The sequence below is a fragment of the Bacillus rossius genome, chromosome 3 (assembly GCF_032445375.1).
Source record: "Bacillus rossius redtenbacheri isolate Brsri chromosome 3, Brsri_v3, whole genome shotgun sequence".
Lineage (NCBI taxonomy): Eukaryota > Metazoa > Arthropoda > Insecta > Phasmatodea > Bacillidae > Bacillus > Bacillus rossius.
In genome coordinates, this window is record NC_086332.1 from 108303681 (window position 1) to 108330046 (window position 26366).

At 39.4% G+C, this 26366-nt stretch overlaps 1 protein-coding gene across 3 annotated transcripts; it reads right to left on the reverse strand.

The window, feature by feature from the left end:
- Nucleotides 1–338: 338 nt before the first annotated feature.
- LOC134531123 (uncharacterized) lies at nucleotides 339–11656 on the reverse strand. 3 transcript variants are annotated; one of them, XM_063366696.1, is made up of 5 exons: nucleotides 6827–11656; nucleotides 6155–6297; nucleotides 4581–4790; nucleotides 4186–4457; nucleotides 339–1229 (listed from the first exon to the last, which is right to left on the reverse strand). In XM_063366696.1, exons 1-5 carry the CDS (start codon nucleotides 7048–7050, stop codon nucleotides 1116–1118), a joined length of 963 nt encoding a protein of 320 aa, XP_063222766.1. In that variant the 5' UTR covers nucleotides 7051–11656; the 3' UTR covers nucleotides 339–1115. The 3 variants fall into 3 exon arrangements, with proteins under 3 accessions (XP_063222766.1, XP_063222765.1, XP_063222763.1); XM_063366695.1 differs by having other exon boundaries at nucleotides 361–1229; nucleotides 4186–4316; nucleotides 4392–4790; nucleotides 6827–11654; XM_063366693.1 differs by having other exon boundaries at nucleotides 361–1229; nucleotides 4186–4790; nucleotides 6827–11654.
- Nucleotides 11657–26366: the final 14710 nt, after the last annotated feature.

Consider the following 26366-nt stretch of genomic DNA (forward strand, 5'->3'; position numbering starts at 1 on the left):
CAATGAATAATTTCTATAGTCCATCCACGGTAACCTCCTACTTTTCTGAAGCCCTGCTTTTCACCGGATCTACTTTAATGTCACTATGTATCCTTCCGCCGTATGTAAACAAAAACATTGCCATGTGACAAATGTCAAATGGTTTGTTTACAATCACCAGCTGTCAAAACAATGTGTGTGTGTGTATGTATGTGTGTGTGTATATATATATATATATATATATATATATATATATATATATATAAGTAATTTGAATATGATCTAAGTATACATGTATATGTTCATAACATTTATGATACCCAATGGTAAAAATATTAAAAAATAAGTTTGTTAGCTAAAGAAATAACATATAATTTAAAGTAAATTTTTAGGAGAACATATAAATTTACAACATTTATGTAAGCAATAAATATCATCCTTTAGTACAGTTCAACACAGTTTTCTGCATCTGAAAAAAAAAGTATTGTAAATTATACATATGGCTGTCCATCTAAGCAATCTGGAAAAGACTAAGGATTGAAGGTTTAATAAAATTAACAAATTCAGATGAAAACATTTAAAAATGAATTTTCTTCTTTTATTTAATAAACCCCTACCATTTTGCCGGTTAAGGCCACAAATAAAAATATGGTTATATACATTTTCCTGAGTATACTTATTAGACAAAATCATAATTTTATGAACAGTAAAATTGTGGTAAAGAATTGACAGTAATTTCTATACCACTTATATGCATTATTTATTTGTGGCCCTGGATGGGGACTGGCTTTTTGTTTTCCAAGTAAGTTCACTGAAAAATGAAGACACACAACAAAATAAAATGTTTCACATACACCTATACGAATCCAGAAATGAAATTTATTATTAATTTCATAATATGTGTAATATAAAGTTAATACATAAAGTTCCAGTAATCAACATACTTAATGGGAATGCATAAAAGAAAAAAAATGTTTCAAACCCCAATACTTACAGTTGCCCAGGTGTTTATTACATACAGACCTCAATAAGAACACCCGGGTAAATCATCAAGAGGAACTGCCAGTACTTCACTGTCTCCATCTACTTGCTGTGTCGTAACCTCAAATTCTTCGCTGTCACTGTCTTCACTTGAACTATCCTCGCCGAGGTGGATGATGAGTGGAGGAATGGTGCCGCTGTCTATGTGGACTTCTCTCTCCCAGTCTGCTTGAATTAGCTTCTCCACGTGATCCACACACCTCGCCCATCTAAAAAAATTAATGTATACAGTAAAACCTCTATATAAATGACCTGTTTATAGCAAAAACCACTCTATAACAAAATATGTTTGTTTCTGTCAAAACGGCATAGTAAACAATGCATGGCATGCTCTTTATTACATACAATTTTGAACTCACTCCACAAGAAACTATTTTTAAACACAACAAAACTCATTTAATGTGTTTTCCTCAACTATCAAAGCTATTATTTAATACTTGAAGTAACATGTTTTGTTTTATGTTATCTGAAAAAATAAAATTTATAGTGGTTTATTCAAGATATAATAAAGCTGTAAATATTTTCTATGTTATCAATAAAGGCTTAGAATGCATATGATAAAATATTTATTTCATAAGTTTTGTGTTTGTTTTTGGTTAAAATTTGTCCCAGACAAAAACAGTGAGATATAGCGAAAATTTAATTTTTTGAATAGTTTTGATGATTTACTGTATATGTATTTCACTATAATAACATAACTTTTGAAAATACTAATGTGCAAGAACTACATGTGTAAATACCTATTCAAGTTCGCTAGATGAAAATATTCAAAATTCTCTACGTTGAAATTTTATCTGAATATTGAAATCTGCCTACAGCACTGAACCAACCATAACTTTAAAGTCATTGACACAAGATTAAGCATAACAGAAAGTAATATCACAATTACTAATAAATACAAAACTATTTATGGAAATGAAACAATTGCAAATGGACTGCAATTACAAAAAAAAAAAAACCTTGCAAATAAGTCACCACTGTTAGATCTAGAAACTACACAGATATGTATGAATCACATGGGAATAAAATTACAAACACAAACACAAACACGAACACAAACACATACATGCAATACATTTTCAAAACGACAACTACACAAATTCAAACCACTTATTTTTACCAATTGTTTTAAAACTGTATTACTGGTATATGAATATACACAAAATGATAATCACACTATACACACACTAGCACACAAAGTTATCAAAAGGAATGGTAGGACCAGGCTGCTAGGCAACAATACTTACGTATTATGTAAAAATGTATGGTAAGGGTTTTGCTGAAGCTTGAGGAATGTTCTACAGGAAAATAAAACAATTTCTACTTCAAAAGGAATACCCCATTGGTCATGCAACATGAAAATACCTCTCTGGTGTGGAAGCATCAAGAGCCTCTTTCCAGATGGCTGCAACTGCATCATTGTCAAATCTCTTGGCCCGCCCCACGTTACTATTGTAATGGTGTTTACATTGAGCCCAAACTAGTTCGATTGCATTATAGTGGCAGTGATAGGGTGGGAGTCGTAGAATTTCGTGGCCATAGTTACGAGCCAACTCGTCTACCTCATATCTGAAAAGTGTGTTAGAACAAGGCGTATACGTAATTTTTTGCAACTATCTCACTTTTAAAGAAATGCTGTAAAAAAAACGAAATAATATACCGTATTCGGGGCTTGTTTTGTTTAGCTATTCTCAGCAGCTCCACTTTCAACAAATTATTTTCATGTTTTATCTCATTCTTCTCCAGCCACGCGATCAGTGCATCCTTGGTCCAGTTAGTTGTAGGTGTTTTCTCAACCTACGTTGGTCCAGTTAGTTGTAGGTGTTTTCTCAACCTACGTTATGCCAACATTTAACTAAATACTCAAGTAGCTGATAAGAATTCATGACAGTAGAACCCTGTTACAATTTTACTGCTTATAAAGTTTTCCTGCCTATAATGTATTATTTTTCAAGTCCAATATTTTCACTATAAGGACAATGTATTTAATTCCTGGATATGTTTCACAAATTATGCGTTTTGTGCTTGTAATGTTCACTTCATAAAATTTTAGAAGACGAAAAAAATTAAAAGCCTTTGTCTATACTGTCTATGTATATGTGTATGTTAGCAGTTAACTGCCTGTTGACACCCTTGGAAAACAAATAAATTCATAAATTTTTAGTCATTCTGTGTGTTTTCAAATGTATTCACTTAAATCACATGTTCAAGTGGCAAAAGAACTGGACTTAAGCATTTCCACTGTAAACACTGTCGTGAATTATGACAATTATACAGAAATGAGACAATTTTACAGCAATGAGACAATGTGTAAGTAAAGACAAAGCAGATAGAAGCTGGAAGCACCATGATGTTAAAGAAAAATTGTTTTTGGCTTGCTACAAGCAAATTGGAGCATCAAATATATCTTTATGCAGCTTGTTGAGTCCATTGGCAATAAATCCACACTAAAAAGTACTAAATTGAATTTCCTGCTTATGTTTTTTTTTTCTTGTAGCCCCTTAAAAACAAATTATAACAGGGTTCTACTGTACTTATGCAAAGCAAACATGTGTTTTGGCATATTGTCGTAATGAATTTCTAAATTTAACAAAGCATGTTAGTTTAGTGACTAGAAAGTTTTTTGAAAATATTATTTTAATTTATTAAGTAGGGCAACAGAGCATTCAAAAAGTGGGTCCTTTTACCAAACAAGTAATTATGTCATTTTCAAATGCTATTTGCAATAAAAAAATTTTATTTGGTATTTCAAACCCTCTACTAAATTAGTTCGCACTACGATGTAATTCAATTACATTATATATATATATACATACATATATATACATACATATATATATACATATATATACATATATATATATATATACACACACATATATACATACATACATACATATATATATATACATATACATATATATATATATATACATATACATATATATATATATATATCTGTGTGTGTGTGTGTGTGTAATCAATTTCAGCTCAAACATTATAGTTTATAAAAATGTAGTGTAGGCATACTATTAAGATAACAATTATTGCTGGCAAAATGTATTAGTCTCGAATATTCGTACTTATACACAATAATAAACACATGTAAATTTTTCACATTACAATTTGAGCAATAAAAAGACACTGCTTTACCATTGCACATACCTGGGTGCTGTGATATGAAGCATTGTCCATTATGATGACACTGGGTTCCTCAAGATGCACCAACATGTCTTCAAACCACATCAAGAAAGTTTCCCCATTCATCTCGCCATGGTAGTCTGCAGTCTTCTGACCTGAAACAAAAAGTAATCCTGCTCCTGGCACAAAGCCAGTGCGCCCTCCAGCATTAACAACAATAAACCTTTTACCATCTCCAACAGTACGTCTCTTCGCAGATTGTAGACTCTTGTCCTGCCATGACTTTGATACAGTTCCTGAAAAATATATGAAATGGAAATGAAATACTTTGTATTGGACCACAGAACAAATTTTCAAATAAATTAATGCCTTGCCTCTCTGGAAAATCCATGTTTCATCAACAAATATGAAATTGGCACCTCTTTCTTTTTCTTCTTTATACTTTCTCAAGAAATCTATTCGCTGCAATACTATGTTTTCATTCTCTATCAAAGCTTTTCGTCCATCAACAGTTGTCCATGAAAATCCCATCTTCTTTAACAATTTATGAAGACTTGATCTTCCACCATAATAATCTATTTGTCTTTCCCTGATTTCTTTCAAAATGGTGTCGACTGTAACATTCAAACCTGTAAATTTATTGCATACATTAACAATACATGAAATAACAGAGGTACACAAAACTAAGCGAAACCACAACCCCGTAGAAGATAATTTAAGTGCACAATTTACATTTATTAAATAGTTTTAATAAACTTACATTTCAAAAATACTTTTAAATTAATTTAAATTTTGTAGTTTGCTTAGAGGAATTCTACATTGCAGTATTTTTGTCTGCAATGATATGACGATTATATTGCGCGTTTGTATTGAAGTTGTGTAAAACATTATTATTTCAGCATTCAATTTAGCAATCAATAAGTTACAAGCTCTACACTGTGTTATAGGTAAATGTTTTGTATCGTGTATCCCATGTGATCCCTAGATCTTTATGCATGAACCTGTACATCCTATTGATCGTGTGGTGCATGCTTTTTTCATTTATTCAGATCAAAGATCCTGAACATAATCAAATATTGTGGTATAGCAAGAATAATTATCATAAGTTTAATAAAACATATATATTTTCATTATTATTCAACTTTAAATCATAACTCATTACTACATCACAGGTTTTTAGTTTTGGTTTTGTACAGGATTTTTAAACGTAATAAATTAGAAAAGCAAGCATCATCAATCACAGGATCAATATTTGCAGGATCATGCGATCAGGATCAATGTATCGAATCGGATACGCGATACTAAACTTTTACTGTTTTATAACCTTCTGTTAGTTCATACACTAACACACAGTTTTTCTGGCTAAGTTGTGTTTTCATATGATACTTCATTACAATGAAGTAGGCCTATTGTTTATAAAATAACAATACCCCTATATTTTCTAAAGGGTTAGGCGGGGCATGACACTATTTTGCAATAGAATATATATTGTACTGGACCCTGCCACACAGTACAATTTAGCCAATTAAGTATCCCAATTTTTTTTTAATAACCATGCTTGCTTAGACCACAACTCACTAATTTGTAACCAATTACTGCTAAAGCGCACAACTGGATATTATTGATACTGGAAATAGTCATTATTTAACCTTCTGATACATCATAAAAGTTGAGGTTATGTAATATGTATACTGTGTATAACGATATAAACATTACTTGTAGTTTTAGAATGTAACAATTTTCTTTCTATCTTTAACCTAACCTTAAAAGGACGTGTACCTATTTCATATGTTGCACAATATTCTATATATCAATACCATATCAATAAAGAAACCTAACAAACCACCCAAAAATGTTAAGTATTTTTAAAGGACAGATGATATCGGGAAAAAAACTGAACCGGTCAATCTGCATATGGATATATGAAATGAATACAATTAAGTAGGGCCTACCCCAGTGATATTGAAACTACTCTTCAGTATCAAATTTTTACCTTCAGCGTACATCCTGTGAATTGCATTCCTGATTGCATTTACTGTGAAATCGTCGACTGTTTCAAGTGACTTTCCTTCCTGTGGCCTTTTTTTCCTCTTTTTTCCTGGTGTTGAAACTTCTTCAATGTCTTTCTTGTAGTACCTAACCAAAAAAAAAAAACATTTGTCATAACACTTTTCCGGGGACCCGTTCACAATACGCAGTTAGGCAGTGTTCCAAATATGGCATTTTGTCACAAATATTTGCTTTGTGGTCACTAAATGGAAACATGACAGACTTTGTCCACGAAATTAATGAAGTGTTTTTTTATTTATTTTGTGATCTCCCAAACAGATGAAAAACTAATTAAATGCAAATTATAAAATCACTCCCTTATGTTATAGTTAAACCTATCATAAAGTTTATAAACATCGTTATAAACAAACGTGTATCACACCCATAAAAATACTTGAAAGTGCCTATATTGTTATTGTTAGGACCTGAGTAGGCCTAATATGATTTTAGGTTAGCTTTTCAACAGAGACGCCACATGGCGGTGTTGTCTCACACCAAAAAATATAAATTGGAAATAAAACACAAAAAACCTCGTGAGTTAAAACACAGGCCGACAATACTTAGGACACAGTCGATATTTTTTTTACGTGCATGAAAACGAAAAAAGCCTACTTACTTGAGAACAGTTGACTTTGCGATGTTGAGAAGAAACGCGGTCGTCTGCGTAACGTCACATTTCTTCAAGTCGCCTTTCCTAATTAAAACATATAAGTTCTGAGCGACGTTAATGATGTCCATCTGACGCTGCGAAGAAGTAGCTTTCCCCATCCCGGAACCAATTACCATTACAGCAATCACAAGAACCACACAAAATATCAAAACGATAACAAATTCCATCATTACAATAGTAGATAATAAATAATATAACAAAGTTAAAATACACAATATTAACACAAAATCCTGAAACACAAACTGTACGTTATTTCACGGTCAGTAATATATTAAAACACACTGCAATATGGCGTAAAGAGTGCAGACTGCAGACAAACGGCTGAAAGAGAAAACAAACAAGTGACTATTAACATTATTAATGCGCGACCACGGTTTCGGCACGTAATATTTTTTTACCGTTAACATAATGTTTTTATTTCACCAGAGATTTAAAAAAATGTTCAAACTTAACAAATACCCAAACAAATTCTTAAATACACGCGGAAAGTCAAAAAATATATATTTTGGCTATGGAACTATTTCGTTCTAATCATTGCCAACACACCACTTCTCTCACTGTTTCATTTACACACATGCGAGATCATTAATATTAATAATATTGTACATAGATAGTTACTTTTTTTGTAAAATTTTATTTAACATCATTATACGGTAATTTAGTGTTAATGCATGTTTAATATGCATATGATGGAAAGTATTTTTGCAAACGAACCAAACATGCTGCATCCTGGTGTGTTTTTTCAAAGGTTCGTTTAAAAAAGTAGGAGGTTACCGTGGATGGACTATACATTGGTTTATCCAAAACTTCTGAAGACAACTAACCTAAATGTGTATTTTGAGCTGGCTTACTGAGGGCACAAAGTTGACTTTGCTTAACTTTCTCTGCAATTTCACCATACATGCCTTTCCAAACAAATTTTCTTCTGATAGCCTCAATTGTTTTATAGGTACCCAAATGTGCACCAATGGGTGATGAATGAAAATACTGGAAAACAACAGGTTTCAAGACTTGAGGTAACACAATACGTTTCTGATGATTTCGAATTCTGGAATATAAGATACCATTAGATAAAAGATAAGGTTTTTGGGGTATACCAGATTTTAAATTCTGAACAATCTTCCGTAATTCTTGATCTTCTTCTTGATGCAATTGAATGTTTTTGAATATTAAAGGAAAATCTGTTAGAAGAACTTTACATTTGTTTTCCTCTAATGAGGGATTATGTTGTGTCTTATCAAACATACGTGAAAGAGCATCTGCAACAACATTTTGAGATCCTCGGATATGTTGAACCTTAAATTTTAGTGAAGAAATCCTCATTACCCAACGACCAATTTTTCCTAACTGGCGGGGATGTGCAAGAAGCGATGATAATGCCTGATTATCCGTTTCTAATAGAAATTCAGCATGTTCTAGATAGGGCCTAAACTTGTCAATACCGAAAACTACTGCCAAACATTTTAATTCATAAATCAATGATTTCTGTTCCTGCTGAGTCAGGGTTCTAGATGCGAACGCTATGGGTTGTCTAACACCATCTAATTCCTGCGCCAAAACGGCTCCTATGGCTGAACCAGATGCATCTGTTTGCAAAATGAAAGTTTTAGAAAAATCCGCCATACGAAGAACTGGGGGACTTACTATGTCTTGTTTTAATGATTCAAAAGCCTTTTGTTGGTCATCACCCCATTCAAACTTAGTGTTTTTCTTACGTAGCTTATTAAGTGGAATAGCTTTTTCCGCTAGGTTAGGAATGAATTTGCCAAAAAATTGTATCATATCAATAAATCGTGCAACACCTTTTACATCTCGTGGAGGAGGAAACTCTCTAATAGCTTTTGTTCGTTCTGGATCAATGGATATTCCACGTGAAGAAATTTTATGTCCTAGAAATGAGATTTCCTGTACTGCAAACTTAACTTTCTGTGGATTAACGGTCAGACCAGCTTTTTCAAGTCGAGACAGAACTTCCTTTATGTGCTGGAGATGGTCATCAAAATTCTCAGAGTAGATGAGATCATCTAGATAATTGTATACAAACTTGAATTTGACATCATGGAAAATTTGGTCGAGTAAACGCGTGAGAACTTGTGCGCCTGTTGCAAGACCAAAGGGCACACGAGTGAACTGATATAGGTTCCATGGTACACAGAAACTTGTAATGGGTTTAGATTCATGTTTTAGAGGTATTTGGTGATAAGCTGAGTTTAAGTCTATAGTAGTGAAGAATTTGGCCTTGGAAACCAGTGAAAGGCTGAATGCAAATCTGGTAATGGAACAGATTCAATTTCGATTTTTTGATTCACACGGCGGAAATCAACTACCATGCGTTGTTTACCATTGGGTTTTGGTACTAAAAATGCAGGACTTGCATACTGAGATGTGGATTGTTCAATTACTCCTTTATCTAATAATTGTTGTACCTCTTTTCATAGAAGATTTATCTGGGTGGTGCAAAACGATAAGGATGACTTTTAACGTATCCATTGTCATGGAGTTTAATTTCATACTCGAGAAGATTTGTAAGTCCTAAATCAGAGGTGAGAACTTTATGAAATTTTTCACACAAAATTTTGATAGCATTACGTTGATGTTCAGGTAGATGACTCAAAGAATCAGAATTTTCATAAGAACTTTGTTCAACACTAATTTCGGCAAGGCTATTATCCAACTGGGATACACCTGCAAAAGGAACTTTGAGGTTAGGTTGAAATTTGAAAAAAATATGTTTCTCCTGCATACCAAGAATAAGACCGGATTTTGTCATGAAGTCAGCGCCGAGGATAAAGTCTAAACCAACATTTTTTGAAACTAAACAAGGGAACATCCACGTGAAATGTGCTATTTTCAACTTTATGACGGCACAACAAACGATAGGCAAAATTTCATTAGATGCAGTGTAACACCTAAATTGACCATTGTCAATAGATTTAACAAGATTAGCTTCTTTAAGTTTATTTAACAATTGATAAGAGATAATAGACCGTGTGGAACCTGAATCCACAAGAGCTTGTTCTACAAACGTACCATAAGAAACACTGACACGTGTAACTGGAACGACATTGGATCCTACTAAATTAGGTGAACTAGAATGATTAACCTGATCTGGAACTTTTCTCTTTTTAATTGGTGTACCAAAATACTTTTGAAAACAACGTGCTACTTTCATCTGCTGAAAAATGTGAGCATTATACTGAGAATTTTTTGGTTGGCCAAATTTGCAGGGTGAACCGCTCACCTTGAATCCCTGCTCCAGGCGTTTTTTTGTTGCAAAAATCTACAGTTACTAACAACATGATTATTTTTTTTACAATTTGTGCAAAACAAGTTCTGAGGTGAACCTCTTGAGTTTACTGGCAACTGAACTCTGTTATGTAAATTCACATTACTGTTAGGGTAGTATCGGTTAGGTTGTGTGGTGTTGCAGGTACTTGTGAAATGTCTAGATGGTTTGTAACCTGAAAAATGGGGAGATTGCATATCTCTGTTTCTGTCAGCAAATCTTATGTTCTATGAGTTAATGCACATTCTGTCAAGTTCAGCGAAAGAACATGGCTTATTTAAAAAGACTAAACGTGATCTTTCTTCAGGGGAAAGTCCATCAAGGATATTGTTTACAATTTATTGTTCAGTGACTTTAAGACGAAAAATAGCAGCGGCTTCCTTAACATAATTAACATAAACAGAAAGGGTTTCACCAGGCTTCTGTAGACGACTGAAATGTGTTTGTTGAAGCTGTGTGAGTAATCGTGATGGAATGAAAAATGTAAGAATGTCATCATGGTAACTATCAAATGAAAGATTTTGAGAAATAGCCGCTCGAGTTCGTTCGGCCAAGGGACCCAACGTAAAAGGGTAAATTACCTCCAAAAGTTGTGTTTCTTGCACACAATGACTGTCGCAACCTGACAATGTTTTTTAGAAAATTTAACACGGGTGGAACATTAAGACCGTGACTGTTAGCTCCTTCAACATATTTTCAAGAGGGTGTGTAATCTTGCCAAAAACACTAGGAAGAGAAAAGCTACTTGGTGCTGTTACCGGCTGTGACGTTCCAGGTGCGGTACAAAATACTACACGAGAATTAGAGCTCGTGGGTGGTAATGATGTAGTGTTGGTTAGGTTCGTGAAATCCACAACATGATTGGTGGTACTTGGAACAGGATCCAAATTCAACATGGAAGGCCCTGGAATGGGTTTGTAAGGAAGGTTTTCATTATTGGAAGTGGGCAATGCTAAACCCGCGATTTGGTCACAAACTTGTGCCATAGTGGCTGAAGGGGTAAGATCTCGCAAGAGTGAAAATTCTGTTTCTGACTTGTTTACAATTTCTAATAGTCTCTTAACCTCAATTACAACATTTTGCAAGGAGGCAACTTGGACCTCGGACAACACAGAGACATGAACCTCTAAAAGCAATTGAATACGTCTGTTCAAATGAGACAAACGATTTCTGACTCTGGGCAAGGTAAGGGCAAAGTTTTCATCATCAGTCAAATTAGTGACTATCTCCTGTAAAACTCAAATTTTACTCGAGCACACATTGAATTCATGATTGGAGTCAATACTTTTCAAATTGTCTTGAACAATAGGTACATCATTATTAATCGCTGTGCGAAGTTTCTTACGCAAAACAACAGCTGCTGTGGTTTCTTGGTGCTGAATACCACGCAACTGACACTCAAATGTCAACTCATCCTTTAAAAGGAATTCTGGGACTACCGTCGAAGGCATGATAAAAATACACAATATAAACAAACAACAAAATAAAACAAATTAACCCAAAATTATTGTCACCTCCAGAATAGCACCATTGTTGAGGTAGGGGCACATGCAAGACCAAAAAATCTACACATGTACAAATGCACATCAAAACAACTTCAGAACCATGCTCTGCTAAGAATACGTTTATTTACACTGAGTAGTATTAATACAAGGAAAGAAACAAGAACACCTTAAGGGTGTGACTCTGACAAGAATAGACACAAACAGTGAGGAAGGCTGTACTCTTGCTGGTCTCCCGTGAAGGAGGCAGCAGAGCACAGCACGGGAAGGAAGAAGGGTGTGTGCCCCAACTGTCACTTTTCCCAGTCGATGACGCGCCACCTCCCCTACTCGTTTCGGAGCATAGGGGCACGGCATCTCCAAGGATCGGCTCCAGAAGGGCAAGGAAGGGGGGAAAAACATAACACTGAATGAAGATCAGAGTCCATGACTGTCGCCGAACCAGAAGAGTGATGGTGTTGGGCACTCTCTTCTGTGAAGCTCCATGAGAAAGGTTTCATGGCCGGGAATGTGGAGTCATGCTCGGTTAGGGGATCAGAGTGGCCCTCCTGTGCGCTCAACTTGTCGAAAGGCCACCCACCCCCATCCCCCAGCACTCCTCCGGAGTCCGACCACTACATCTTCCCCATGAAGACTTCACACCTGGGGGCCAGGGTTCCAGCTTCCAGGAGAGATAGTGCGAGGCCCGACCGAGAGACGTATCTCCCCCTCGGGCACCGCACCATCTCCCCCTCATCGCCGTACTGCCTGACTTGCCCTCACATTCTGGTCGCTGGTGTTGGTGCCATCGGCGCCGTTGCTCCATCCGATGCAGGGCAGCCGACCAAGCCGCGGATTCGCCTGTCGTTTCACATGCGATCCCACGGCGCAGCCGACCGCCCCCCACCTGACGGTCTTCAGCGGCGTCCAGCGTCGTCATGAGCTCTTCTCCTCTCCGATGTCGCGTTCCGGGGACGGTGCAGATGTCGTCGTCGGGGTGGCTGTCGGTGTGCCCACCAGGGTGGCCCGGTAGGCGGAGGGAAGGCGCACGCTGAGCAGGGGGGGCCTAAGGGCCCCCCAGTAGGGGGAGCACGCCGGTTCTGGGACACTGTAAACAAAGCGACAGGTGCACCTGCACCTGTCGTGCACCTGTCGTGCACCTGTCTGACAGGTGCAGGTGTGACAGGTGCTTGGCTGGGTTGGTGACGTCACGTGGAGGGTGGTTGGGTGTATCGATCGTGAGCCAACTTTGGTAGGATCGATATATCTCGTTGGGTAACTTCGGGCGTGTTCGTTGCGGAGGGGGAGGTGGAGGGTGAGGGTGTGTGTGTGTGTGTGTGTTTCTAAATGAGGGAGATAGATAGCGCTAGTGTCGCGCGCCGGAATTATTTTTACAAGTATAAAAATGTGAGGGGTGGCGAGGGTTGGATTCGAACCTTCGTTTCTGGATCGTTAGTCCGTCATGCTAACCACAGGACCACGAGACCATATTGGAGAAAATAATTTAAGATGTTGTATATATATGCTTATAATATATTAATTTTTTTTTAAAGAGAAGGTATATATTTTTTTTATAGTGCTAGTCGGCAAATTTAAAAACGGGCGGCCGCCATGTTTATTTTTTTATAGTGTTAAGCGGTAAATTTAAACGAGGCGCATCGGCTGCTATGCGGCCACCATGTTTCTTTTTTTATAGTGCTAGTCGGCCAATTTAAACGGCGGGAAATTTAAAAAAAAAAATATGTATAGTGTCGGCTGCTAGTCGGCCGCCATGTTTTATTTTTTTTATATTGCTAAGCGGGAAATTAAAAAAAAACGGGCCGGCCGCCATGTTCATTTCAACATTGGGAAAAAAAATAATAATTTTGACTGCTAGGAAGTAACCAGAACAGCCAACTTTGGAAAAAAAAAATTAAATTATATTATATATATGTATGAAAATCGATTGCTGAAAGTCGCCATCTTGTAGTACAGCATACCAGGCCGCCGTCTTGTAGCATAGCACACCAGGCCGCCATCATCTTGTAGCACAGCATACCAGGCCGCCATCTTTTTTTTTCTTCCACATTTATAGTCATTGTTTTTTTTTTTGCATTTCTCTCTCAAGTTTGAATATAAAAGAAAGTATTATTTCGTCAGCCACTACTCTATGACTATAGTAGTAGTAGTAGTAGTAGATGTCAAATTTTGAAGAAAAAAAAACACACACACACACTGAAGTGTAGCCATGTTTTCTTATAGTACTAGACCAGTATAGTTATAGTATGCTTAATTTGGTGTGTAGCATTTCTGTCTATAATAATAATAATAAATAAAAAAAGCTATAGGCATTAATTATGCTTATAGCGTGATGATAAAAAAAAATTATACTTTACGTATTTCAGCGAATTAAAACTAGGATGGGGGGTGTGGTGTGTAGTAGGTGAAAAATATTATAGTATGTATGGCGCCACCGGTTGCCGGCTCAAGATTGGGATTGACTAATCGATTGTGAGACAACTTCGATAGGATCGATAAAAAAAAGTATGCTTATTACGTCACTTGTCATTTAAAAGAAAAGGTATTGTGCATTTATAGGCATTATAATATTTAAAAAAAAAAAATTAAAATATATGTTTTCCCAAGGGGTGTTGGAGCCCCGCAGACGACGATGGCGCGTACTCCCAACGGCCCTTTCGTTCGTCCCCCCTTGTGTAATTTTTTTTATTTAAATAATGACAGACAGCCAGGTGTCCGCATAGGGGACGCCGCTCGCAGAGGGGTGGCGGCTGCAACCGAAGACGGCTTCGAACCCTTCGTCCCCCATTGTCAATTTTTTTATTTAAATAATGACTCAGACAGCCAGGTGTCCGCATAGGGGACGCCGCTCGCAGAGGGGTGGCGGCTGCAACCGAAGACGGCTTCTAACCCTTCATCCCCCATTGTAAATTTTTTTATTTAAATAATGACTCATACACTGGCAGCTGTCCGCTCGCAGAGGGGTGGCGGCCGCCGCAGCCGAAGAGAACTGTATACAAATGTAATTTCTTCCAAAGTTAAAATATATATTTTTTTCCCCAACACTTAAAAAAAAATATTACGTCTATCTGGTGTGTTAGTTACCTGTACCTGCCATTTGATTAATACCAGGTAAAAGTAACTTGTACTAATAATAATAATATTTTGCCATAGTCTCGGAAAATATTACGTCTACCTGGTGTGTTAGTTACTTGTACCTGCCATTTGATTAATACCAGGTAAAAGTAACTTGTAATAATAATAATAATAATATTTTGCCATAGTCTCGTTTACGTAAATGTTTCTGTTCAACTATAATGTATGTATGTATGTATGTATATATTATTTTTTCACACAGCAGTTTTTTTTTTACGAGTAGCGCATTGCTACAAAAATTATATTAAATAGTACGTTTATTTTTCCAAACAAAAACGAGTTTTAAACATTAACAGCAAACTACCATGACCGCATAGTTCTTTACACGTATTACCAATTTTCTGCATACTAAGTTACCAGCCACAAGTAACACATAATGGGTATTGAAAAAATGTAGTCAACACAACGATATTACTTAGTTAAAAAATTTTTTTATTTTTTACCCCCTCCCCTACCCCGCTGGGCGTCCATAGCCATCAGTTTGGCCACGACTTCGCCGCTAGGCAGAGCCGGCACCTGCTGGTTTGTAGCAGGTAGCCGGACCCCTCTTTTTTCGTCGGCTGTTAGCGGCCGACCCCAGGGGCATGTCCCAGAGGGGCCCGCCACCAACAGCAGCGGCGAAGTCTTGGCCGGCGGTGTTGGAGGAGGAGGGGGAGACGACGGCCCTTCAAGCAGGTCTTCTGCGAAGAAGGCCGCTGCAATGTCGGCTGGTATACTGGTCCCCACACCCTCCTCCACCTCTTCCTCGTAGAAAGAGGCCGCCAACGCTGATGGTATCCTTTCCATTTGTCTTGGGGTTGGGGAGATCTGTAGAACATCACACAAATTTCAGGCATCCTATCAAGAGGACGATTTATATAAAATTAAAAAAAACAGGGGAATATTTTATTTTTACGTTAAATCATGATAGATTGAATATACTTTGAGAGGCAACTTGAAACAAACTTTTATTTTTACGTTAAATCAGGATAGATTGAATATACTTTGAGAGGCAACTTGAAACAAACTTTTATTTTTACGTTAAATCAGGATAGATTGAATATACTTTGAGAGGCAACTTGAAACAAACTTTTATTTTACGTTAAATCATGATAGATTGCATATACTTTGAGAGGCAACTTGAAACAAACTTTTATTTTTACGTTAAATCATGATAGATTGAATAATATGCAAGCTAACATGGTAACAGGGAATATATATATTTTTTTCAAAAACATCTCTACACATTTTCTTTAACATACCGACGGTTTTTCTCTCCACACGCATAATGGAAAGGATCATGGCGCGGCGCGGTGGGGGGAAGTGAACACACCCCTTTCGGGATAAGTTTTTTTTCTTTTGTGTGTGGGGGGAGGCGGAAGAAGCGCTGTTGTTTGCCTTCAACCCCCACACACACACAAACATATATACACGCTTGAAAACCCTCCGAGCAGGGGAGGAGTGGTGAGCGCTGTTGTGTTCCTGCAACCACTGCTCGGAGGTTACGTCAGCAGTGTTCGTCTCACTGGTGAACGTAATCAGAGGAAAAAAAAAATGGAAATATGTACAATTATTAGGAGGGATCGGGCGAGGCACGAGTTTTAAAAGGACACAGATCTTTATGTCCCCAAGGTAATGTGCTGACATCGTCTCCTGAAGACAGTGCTACCTTGTTCACTCGCTCCGTAAACACGACGTGGCCTCGCGAACAGAAATGGTATTGACTGCCTAGAATCCGTGAATTTTTAAGCAAGCAATCCAGGTAATGAGGGAACAGAAGTGATCGGATTACGTTGGCCTTAACTCCTTTCGCTTTACGCATACAAGAACCATCCTCCATCTTGTATGCGTAGAGTTTTGGGCGAAGACCCACGTATTCCGTAATGTTCTTGCCAGCGGCTTCATCTTTCATCACCCGTTACACCCTTGTTGACTAAGGGGAAGCGTTGATCATTACCTGGCGCATAATTTGACGTGTCGAAACGTTAAGCTAAGTCGGGTCGAATGGAATCGTAAACGTTATCACACTGAACGTGGTAAATTAACGAATCAGTGTCCGAGTACAAGAGATGCAGAGACTGTGGAGGGAATTTTTTTTGCATGTAGTTATAATGAAAGTCGTATAAAATCAATTTTGACAAATCTAAAATGGCGACACCCGTGTACAAAGGTTTATCGAAGGTTATCGAACCTTTCTGCAACTCTATGAGAACTAGATATTCATCGACGATTTGCCGAGCCTTGAATGTCGGACGACCAATCAGCTCGGCTGCCCCATAAATACTTTCGTAACACGAAGCGATGCGAATGTCTCTGTGTCTTCTAGAATCTTCTAAACTTTTACCGTACACAGCATTCGATAGTAACTTAAAAAACGATTTTTCGAAGGGGTTCGCAGCCTGGGCACGACGCTCAGCATTAAAGGTTATGTAATCTTTCATCCAGGCCGCCTGTTCAAACCGCAGCACGCGTTGAACCTGGCCGATGACCGCCCCATACCGAACATAGTGCCGCAGTGTTTTAGCATGAACAACATAATTATTACGCGGCGCGAGAGTTAACAATAATTTACTCATTTGCCCGTTTGGCGGTACGCCATTCACAGGGGCCAGAGGCAGATCTGATAGGCGGTCGTGACAATCATCGGGAAAGGTCAAATCCACTTCCGCGAAATATGACGTATCGCCATCTATGTCAATGGCGTTGAAATCCCAACTCGCATACTCATCCCTGGGAACCCACTCAAATTTGCCCACGGGAAGTTTATCTAACATTGTGTGAGCATACAAAGCGTTTACATCGAAATAGCAGATGTACGAAGACGGAAGGCTCGGGTCGTGAGTGGACATGTGAACATTATTGGCTTTCGCGTGACGTCGACTAACGTTTGTTATACCTCCACGAACGGCTGACTCTAGGAAGAGGTATATATCCGGGTCGGTTATCAGCTCAACCTAGGATCCGCTATTCTGTGTTTCTTCGCTTTTTCTCGCCATCGGCGTGAAGCCAAAGAAATAGGAATGTCATAGAAGTTTCGGTCACTTTGATTATCACTAAAACCATCATCTGACAATTGTTTTGGGTTCGTATCTAAATAACGAACATCCTCGAACAGCGGCATGGGAACGTCCAGATGTTCACCGGAAGCTAGTCTTAAGCCTGCGGGATACGGCCCGCGGATGTGTCTAGACTTTTCCCTCTTGGTCTTGATGGGGTCTCGGCCCCAGATGGGTGGGAACATGGCGGACGTCACTCACCGGAGCTGTTACTGGAGAAGACGGGCGGGTGGCAGCTGGCGGGTGGCAGCTGGCAGCTGGCGGGTGGCAGCTGGCGGGTGGCGGCTGGCACCTGGCGGCTGGCGGCAGATGTCTAGCCGCGACGGCGGCCGTCCTCCTCCTCCTCGTCGTCGGAGCCGTCCGCGGTGTGCAGGTCGCAGATGTCCGGGTTGCACGGCACACTCCACGAGTGGTTGCCACCGTCGAGGAATGTTGCGTGTGTGAACGAATCACACGATTCACTCCAGGCAACCACCGTGCCGTTGGGACGAAGCACCTCGAACTCAACAAAACCTTGCTCCTGGCCGGGCCAAACCTGCACCACCTCATCTGCGGCCCCGTCGAGCAGAGTTTCCGGAGAGCATGGGAGGTGTGTGTCCGGCCGTAGGAGTCTTACGCTGCAGTTTTGCTGAGTGCAAGGCAGCTCTATCACTTCCTTGTCTGCGTCCTTGCAAACCAGGTGTCCCAACGCTGTGCACACGTGCAACCACTGCCGACCGTCCGCCGTCTAGAAGTTCACGCGACCGCAGCCGAGCAACACATCCCGATACAGCGTTTCCGGATTAAACTGCATTTGTACGAAGAGTGGCTTGGAGGGTGACTAGGCTCCCCTACGAACGACGCGTTACATTTATAGCACTAAGGGTGGCCACCCCACCAGGCTCCCCCATCCCTACGAGCGACGCTATAACACAGAGGGTGGCCACCCCACCGGGCTCCCCCTCCCCACGAGCGACGCTTTCAATTTATTGTATCGGGGGGGAAGCAAGCAGGGTCTGGCGTCGCTTGGCAATTCTCCAACGCCCAAGCCCTAAGCAGCGCGGCGTTATGTCGTGACGTAACGGGCCGTGCACGGCTATTATCTTGCGTATACATTTTATTCAGTTCTTTCAGTGACGGACATCCGAGCTCGGTCTGAGCATCCTGAATATTAACATGTTTTTTACACAACTTTGCAAGCCACCTTTTTTGCTCTACGCCTGCCACCATTACGGTTCCGCTTATGTGTCCTGACAGGATGTTTTGCAACGAAGTATACGGAAACAGACCGTCATCCCAATGGATGCCGTGGAAATGTCTAGTTAACCAAGAATTTGTTCTCTTGTAATTTCTGTGGAGGTACTTCCACGAGTATGGCGGCTGAAATGTTCTCGTAATTATCTCCCCTTCGTCATTAGCCAGGCTTATCTCTTTTAAGACGAAACCGTGCTGAAAGTAGCATCCCTGGAGGTTGGCATACAGCATGACGTCCCAGGGAAGACTGCGTTATCACTTACATTACATTAGAATTTTAATAGATTTGTCTCTCGGGTTATACGAAACCAATCGATCGTGCAGAATTAGTGTGAATGCTTGAGTGCCGACGGGAATATTTCTCGTTGTGGTAATTTCTATTCTACAATCCACGACTCCTCCAATCATCTTATCGTTCTGTTTAGACACATCAAACACAAAGAGAGGAGCCATATCTTTAAATTTCTCCGGATCGAGAAGTGGTGATGATTGACGACCGTAATATGAGTCTTGAAATTCCGCGTACATGTTATACACCAGCAGATAGCTATCATTAGGAAAATTACTATCCAGGTTTGTGTACGGATAGGATTCCGAATTCAAAAAAACTTTCACATTCTTAATGTCAACATGATCAAACTTTGATTTATCACCGGCGACGTTGTTTTGCCTACCCGTTTGAAATGTGACTATTATATATCTAGGCTTTTCCGTATTAAATGATGTTTTCACGGACCAATGTACCGATTGAGATTGCGGCAGGGCCGGATACGTTTCGAGGCTCCAGGATCGGAAAGCAATGTCTATGTTTTTTCCTTTTTCAACCATTTTAAGCAAACGAAACCTCTATGCGGTAGAAACGGTTACATGAGGCATTAGCTAATCGATGCTCGTGAGTGTTAGTGTCACAGGCAACGGTTGCGCTGCCGTGTCTAACACCGCGTTGTTCTGAGAGTTTGAAACAAGTAACACTAATTCTTGTTGAACGTTAACTAAAACGTGTTTATAATCTTCGAAAAATCCCATGAGACGACTCAAAGGCACGCATATTTCAAAATCGCCGTTTGCATTAATGGGTACACTATAGTCTTCAGTCAAGCCCCAGCCGGCCATCTTGGAAACAGCTTTTTCACTGGGCGTTAGCGAAAGATAGTTTCTAATCGTAGTGACTAATCCAACGTCGCGACATTCATCTATCTGTAAATTATTTACCTCGTACGCAATTCTGTTAAACATGTGTAAAATTCCATTTCTGACAATTTTTGCGTATGTAGCGGCCTGGCCATCCGGTTTGACAAATTTTCCGCGGATTCTTAACAGGCTTTTGCAAGGCAGACAATAAATATCAGAATTCTGGATTGCGATACGTATCTCGGAATTTAAATCATAAGGACCCGAAATGAATGGCCGGTAGCTATGTATTTCCGTTTTCGTGATATCATTTTCAAATTGAATTGGCTGGTCGACTTGGAGAATGCTGGAATCCATTTTGGAATACTTTGAATCCTAGTTTCTTGAGAAAGCGTATATTTTTACGTGTTAACCGCTTGGTGTCTCGCTGAATACTGGGTCTGCCTTCGAAAACCGCCGGAGCCTTTATGAATGCCAAAGTAATTCACTCCCATATTTTTTTTAAATGCAGACGTAACGTTATTTCTTCGCCTCTAAAATCGATGAGCTTCCCGTTTTGGTCGACTATCCTCACAGACAACTCGTGTATTCGTTTAACGATCACCGGAACGTATATGACAGATTTAGGTACTTCGATGACCTTATAACCAGGCGGGATGCTGGGGTAAAACTCGTGTATGCTCAAGCTAGGTTGTCCGTTTAAATAGCTGGAACTCACGATATTTGTATCTATATGTATGACCGATACAGGGAAAATATTGACCGGTTTTGTTGACTCATGCATTCGACCTGCCACGTAAATTTTAGGTTCAAAACTGAGCATTTTTCCGATCGTATCGCTTCCTGTAAAATTGATATTGTAATTACTATGCATATTACATTGCAATGTATTAGGGTTGCCTCTCAAAATAAATGTCGCATCGTGTGGTAACAGATCTCCGATGTAACTTTCCAAATCTGAAATTTCATAACTTCCGACGGGAAGAATAATTTGAGACACAGGACCATTGTTTTTCGAAAAACGGAATTTGTTGTTTTTTTCGTCAACGTTCGGAATGGAATGGTATGTTTGAAAATCGATTAGCCCAATCTGCCACTCTCCATTCGTAAGGTCAAGGGGTGGAAAATATACGGACCGTAATTCTGAATTTTTTCCCGTTAATATAAGTGAAATTGACATTTCAGGTTAGCTTGTACTACAGTATGGATCACCAGGATAGGTTGCACTCTGGTATAGACTGTACGCGTCAATGGCTGGTGTATCTGTGCTGTTTGAAATTATTTATTTTGCTTCTTATACGCGGACACGAGAAATCTTAAACATAAATGACCGCAATTCCACGAATTGATCGTCTGTTGTCTATCGTAATTGTAACTTAACATCGTGCCTTTCAGATACTTTCTTACTTCCGGAGGCGGTCTGAGGTCGCCATAGCTGTCATAATACAGCGCAGTGCTGCCAGACTTTTTATATGCAACCCAGTGAGTTCCTTTTCCTGTCGATACGTCTAGATTAATTATCCCGCACTCGTACTGTTTCGGTTTTAAAGGTAAGTTATCTCTCATGAAAACACCTCAAAAATTTTTGATTTTCAACTTGAATACCGCATTTTCTAAATCCGTCGTAGTTAGCGGTCTGTGAGGCAAGGCTAAAATCACCCTTTCCTCATTTTTTTTTACTGCTTTCTTAGTCGCTGCGGCGAGAGCGACCCTTCCCCGCGTGAGGTCGTGTGGCAGGAGGGTTAATAGCGTCCCACCCTTCCCTTTCCCCCCTTTCGCTTCCGGCGGCTGCGGCGGTTGCGGCAGCTGCGTCTTCCCACGCCTCCTCCAACGGCTTTGAATGGTCGTAAAAAAAGCCCCGCACCATTTTTGCTTCGATTTGTTAAGGCCTGAATACGTCTGTGATGTTGTGCATTTTGTTGCAACAATTTAGTCTGATTATTAGCGGTTGTCACGCTCTTTGCGATTCCGGCTGCGCTTCCGATCAAAGAACCGAGCGCTGCCAGAGCTGGAAATAGAAATGGTATAACACCGCCCTTTTTATCACGTTTATTTTTCTTATTTTTTTTCTTTGAGATTCTTATGCCAGCTTCTAGTTTACGCTTAACACTTATTATTTTACTTACGCTCCAAGCCGCGATCTTTTCACCTAGCTTAGTTTGAGGGTTCTGTGCAATTTGTTTAGCTTTAAGTGCTAAAATACGGTCCGCTTGATGTCTGTTCTCCAAATCGTTACTATTTGCGTATGAAATATCGTGTTCTTTGCACGCTCTATCTAATTGATTTTTGCCTGGGTCTCCGCGTGCTAAACGTTTTTCAAGTTTTGTACCGGGCCCACAGTACTGATAAGTTGGCAAATGTAGCTCGAAAGGTAATTTATTTATGGCAGAGTTAATAAGACCTTTACCCTTCACCCTCCTTCCAGCACGACGCATATCAGCTTAATGACTTTGGGGGGTATAAATAAGACGGTTTTATACTTTTTACGCTTTAGTGTTAACGATGGAAGTAATCCCTCAACATGACAGTCTTCCGATCGAAATTATTCACGATGATTTTATAAGCAAACGGGAACAACGCCACGGACCGCTGTTGCCGAATACCATAAGATGTATAATTGCCGGACCTTCAAACAGCAGGAAAACATGTATTTTACTTTCGCTTATACAACATCCTAACGGAGTGCGTTTCGAGAATATTTATTTGTATAGCAAGAGCATAGAACAACCAAAATATAAATGTTTGGCGCAGGTATTGTCTCATGTTCAAGGTATTAAATTTTTTATATTTCGTGAAAATGAAGAGGTAGTGCCGCCAAGCAAAGTGCTACCCAATTTGATTATAATTTTCGATGACATCGGGTGCGAAAAACAGGCAATAGCTCAACAGTATTTTTCCATGTGGCGACATTTATTGTGCGATTGTTTTTATTTAATTCAAACGTATAGCCAAACCCGAAAACAGTTGGTTCGGGATAATGCTAATTTGATAATTTTATTTAAAATGGATCTTCTAAATCTTCAACATGTTTACCACGAGCACGTCACAGCCGACATGTCATTCGATAAATTTAAAGATGTTTGTGCTCGCTGTTGGATTAGCAATGATGGTTATGGTTTCCTAGTAATATGTAAGGATTTTCCTCTACAAAAAGGTCGTTATCGCTGTGGCTTCGATCACTTCATAGTGTTACCTTCGTGAAGAATGAACTTGGGCATCTCCAAATTTGGGAGCGGCGGGAATAAACGTCGGCGACAGTCATGTCTGACTCTTACGGAAGATGGGCACTGTCAGGTTGGCGGGAAACGTTTGCCACGTGACGCGGCAGATGCTGCCACAAAGAATTACGTAGATGTAGCTTCCGGTGCCACCGCACATGCAATTAGTACGATGGCGAATAATTTAGAAAAAGACTTTGGTCTACTAAAAAACAGTCTCTCATACGCACAGGATCTTAATAACAATTTGCTAACGTATCTACATCAGTTTGAAAAGAAGAGTACAGATGTTTTAGATAAAATTCGAGGAAATTTACCTGAGAAGGAAGTTTTACACGAGTTGAAAAATCTGGTATCTGTCAGTAGTGATGAGCTGAAAGTTATTTTTACGGATGTGAAGGATCTCGTTAGCTCGTCACGTGACTTGCAGAGGGGAATGGGAAGTTACTTGCGTCAGGCAGATAGCGATACGCGCGAGTCATTTGCCAAGATTCTAGAGCTGTTGAAGGCTCTGTCAAGTGGTGGTTGCAATAGGAACTTTAGCGAGCTAAAGAATCTTTTTCTGACTAAACACAACGAGGATTTATATATACACAAACAAAACAAAACTTTAAAGCAATCAAAAATGCTTTGTTGTCTACAAACGAAAAACAATCTGATACGACTGCGTACCTAAGGCAGGTTGATGCCACGGATCGCGCGAGGTTTACAGAGCTTTTAACACTCGTGGGCGAGCAACCGAAGCTTGTAAGTAAGGAAATAGTGTCCGGTATGGAATTTCAAATTAATACTTTGATGAGTTCTCTACGCGAAGATACTGCTAAATTTATTAAGGAGTCTCTATCGAGTTTTGAGGCTAAAGTTGATAGTCTCGTTAGTGGAGCTAATTCATGTTCTCAGTTTCCACATATCGTTAATCAAAGCTTGAATGCAATGAGAAATCGTCTAGACCTATTGTATAAACTATTGGGAAGGAAGCTAGCGGACAGACCTGAAAACCAGCCGGCACAGTCACCATCTGTATCGCTTCCGGTTTTAAGAGGTCAGTCACTGAATTTGTCTGGTGTACCATCTGTATCGCTTCCGGTTTTAAGAGGTTCGTCTGTGAATTTGTCTGGTGTAAGACCATCTTCAAATCCGCTTCCGCATATTACCCTACCGGTTGAGCTTCCCATTATACCCACTACAGCTACTGAGCTTCAAAGGCATAATTAATGTATAAAAGCCTCTATTTACCCTGACATGAGTCAGTCATGGCTTCAGAAGCAAGAAAGCTCCATCACGTCATACAAAACGTTCGTGAAAAATATTTGCTTGCCAAACGCGCGCGCCTGGCGCGGGATGCAGTTAATGAACAGGTATTCAAACCGATCACATCGCGTCTCGAGAGTTCTTCTGCTGCCGCGGATAATTTATCGGCGGAGGTGAAAAAAGAATCCGCTACACCTATCGCTAAACCTGAGATTAAGACTTTCTCCAGCGAAGGTGAAGAAGAAGATGATGATGATGATTTACCACTGATTGTTCATTCCGGTAAACGCTCGGCTGCGTCACGTGAGCCGTTGGGTGAGGAAGCCTGGTCCTACCTAACCGCATTCAATTCTAAAATAAACGATACGACCTACGGAATTTACAAACGCAAGAATCGCTGGTTCTTGGGAAATACGGAAGTTTTTTTCCTACCTAATAATTTACTTCGCATAGATGATGAACTAATACAACCTTCGCCGGGATTATATGAGCTATTGTTTTCGAAAGAACCTAAGGTGTATTCAGAAGCTGCATTGCGTCAATACACACGCTTGCTGCGGTCTACTAGCGCGTGTTATAAGAGGAATGATGCGTCATCTAAACGTTATAAAAACACCGATCATGAAAAGTTGGGGCTCATTAAGGATCTTTGTCCTGTCATTGCTTCCCATGAAGGCAGTGGTTTAGTTGAAAAACTAGATTTAAATCGTCGAAAGGAATATGTTTACTGGAACTCGAAAAATGAATTATGTGATCGGCTTAGATTATTACTTGCATCGCAACAATCCGGGAACACGAGCCATTCCAATGAAGTGTTGGCCATACTAGAATAACTCATTGAATCAGGCTACATTAAAAAAAAATTAAGTAAAAAAAAATGACTGCCAGACGCGGTATTGCGTTTGAACTTCACAAAAGCGCACGCAAAGTCTTTCCTCGGAGACATGTAATCACTAATGGTCTCGGCGATCTTTTACAGATCGATTTGGTGGAAATGCAACCTTATCACCGTACGAATAAAGGATTCAGATATATATTGGTTGCGATTGATGTTTACTCCAAGCGGGCTTACGCGGTTCCGGTACTGAAAAAAACTGCGGAGCTTGTGGCTTTAGCTATGAAACGTATTCTAAAGGATTCTGGAGGTTTCACTCACGTGCACTCAGACCGCGGTACCGAATTTTATAACAGAAGATTTCAGACATTGATGAAAGAACACGGAATCAACCATTATTCAACCAACAGCGAGCTGAAGGCCTCGGTAGTTGAACGCTTCATTAGAAGTTTAAAATCGCTTTTGTTTACGGAAATGAGCGCTCCGGGAAACTATAAATGGCTACCGCTCTTACCAAAAGTTATGGAAATATACAACGGCAGATTTCATAGGACTATCTGTATGAGCCCCAACGAGGTGAAAGATAATTCTCTTCTTAAAACGGTTTACAATGTTGTTGTTAAAAAAATAGATCACAGGCGACTTAAAGCTAGTGTCGGAGATCATGTACGTATCTCAAGAAATAAGGATTTATTTGCAAAAGGTTATTCCGTAAATTGGTCCCACGAGATTTTTAAGGTGATAAAAATACGCAACAGTTATCCTAGAACATACTACTTGTCTGATCTAGATGGAAATGAAATCAAGGGCGGTTTTTATTCTCAAGAAATTCAAGTGACGAAGTATATAGACACTTAAATATT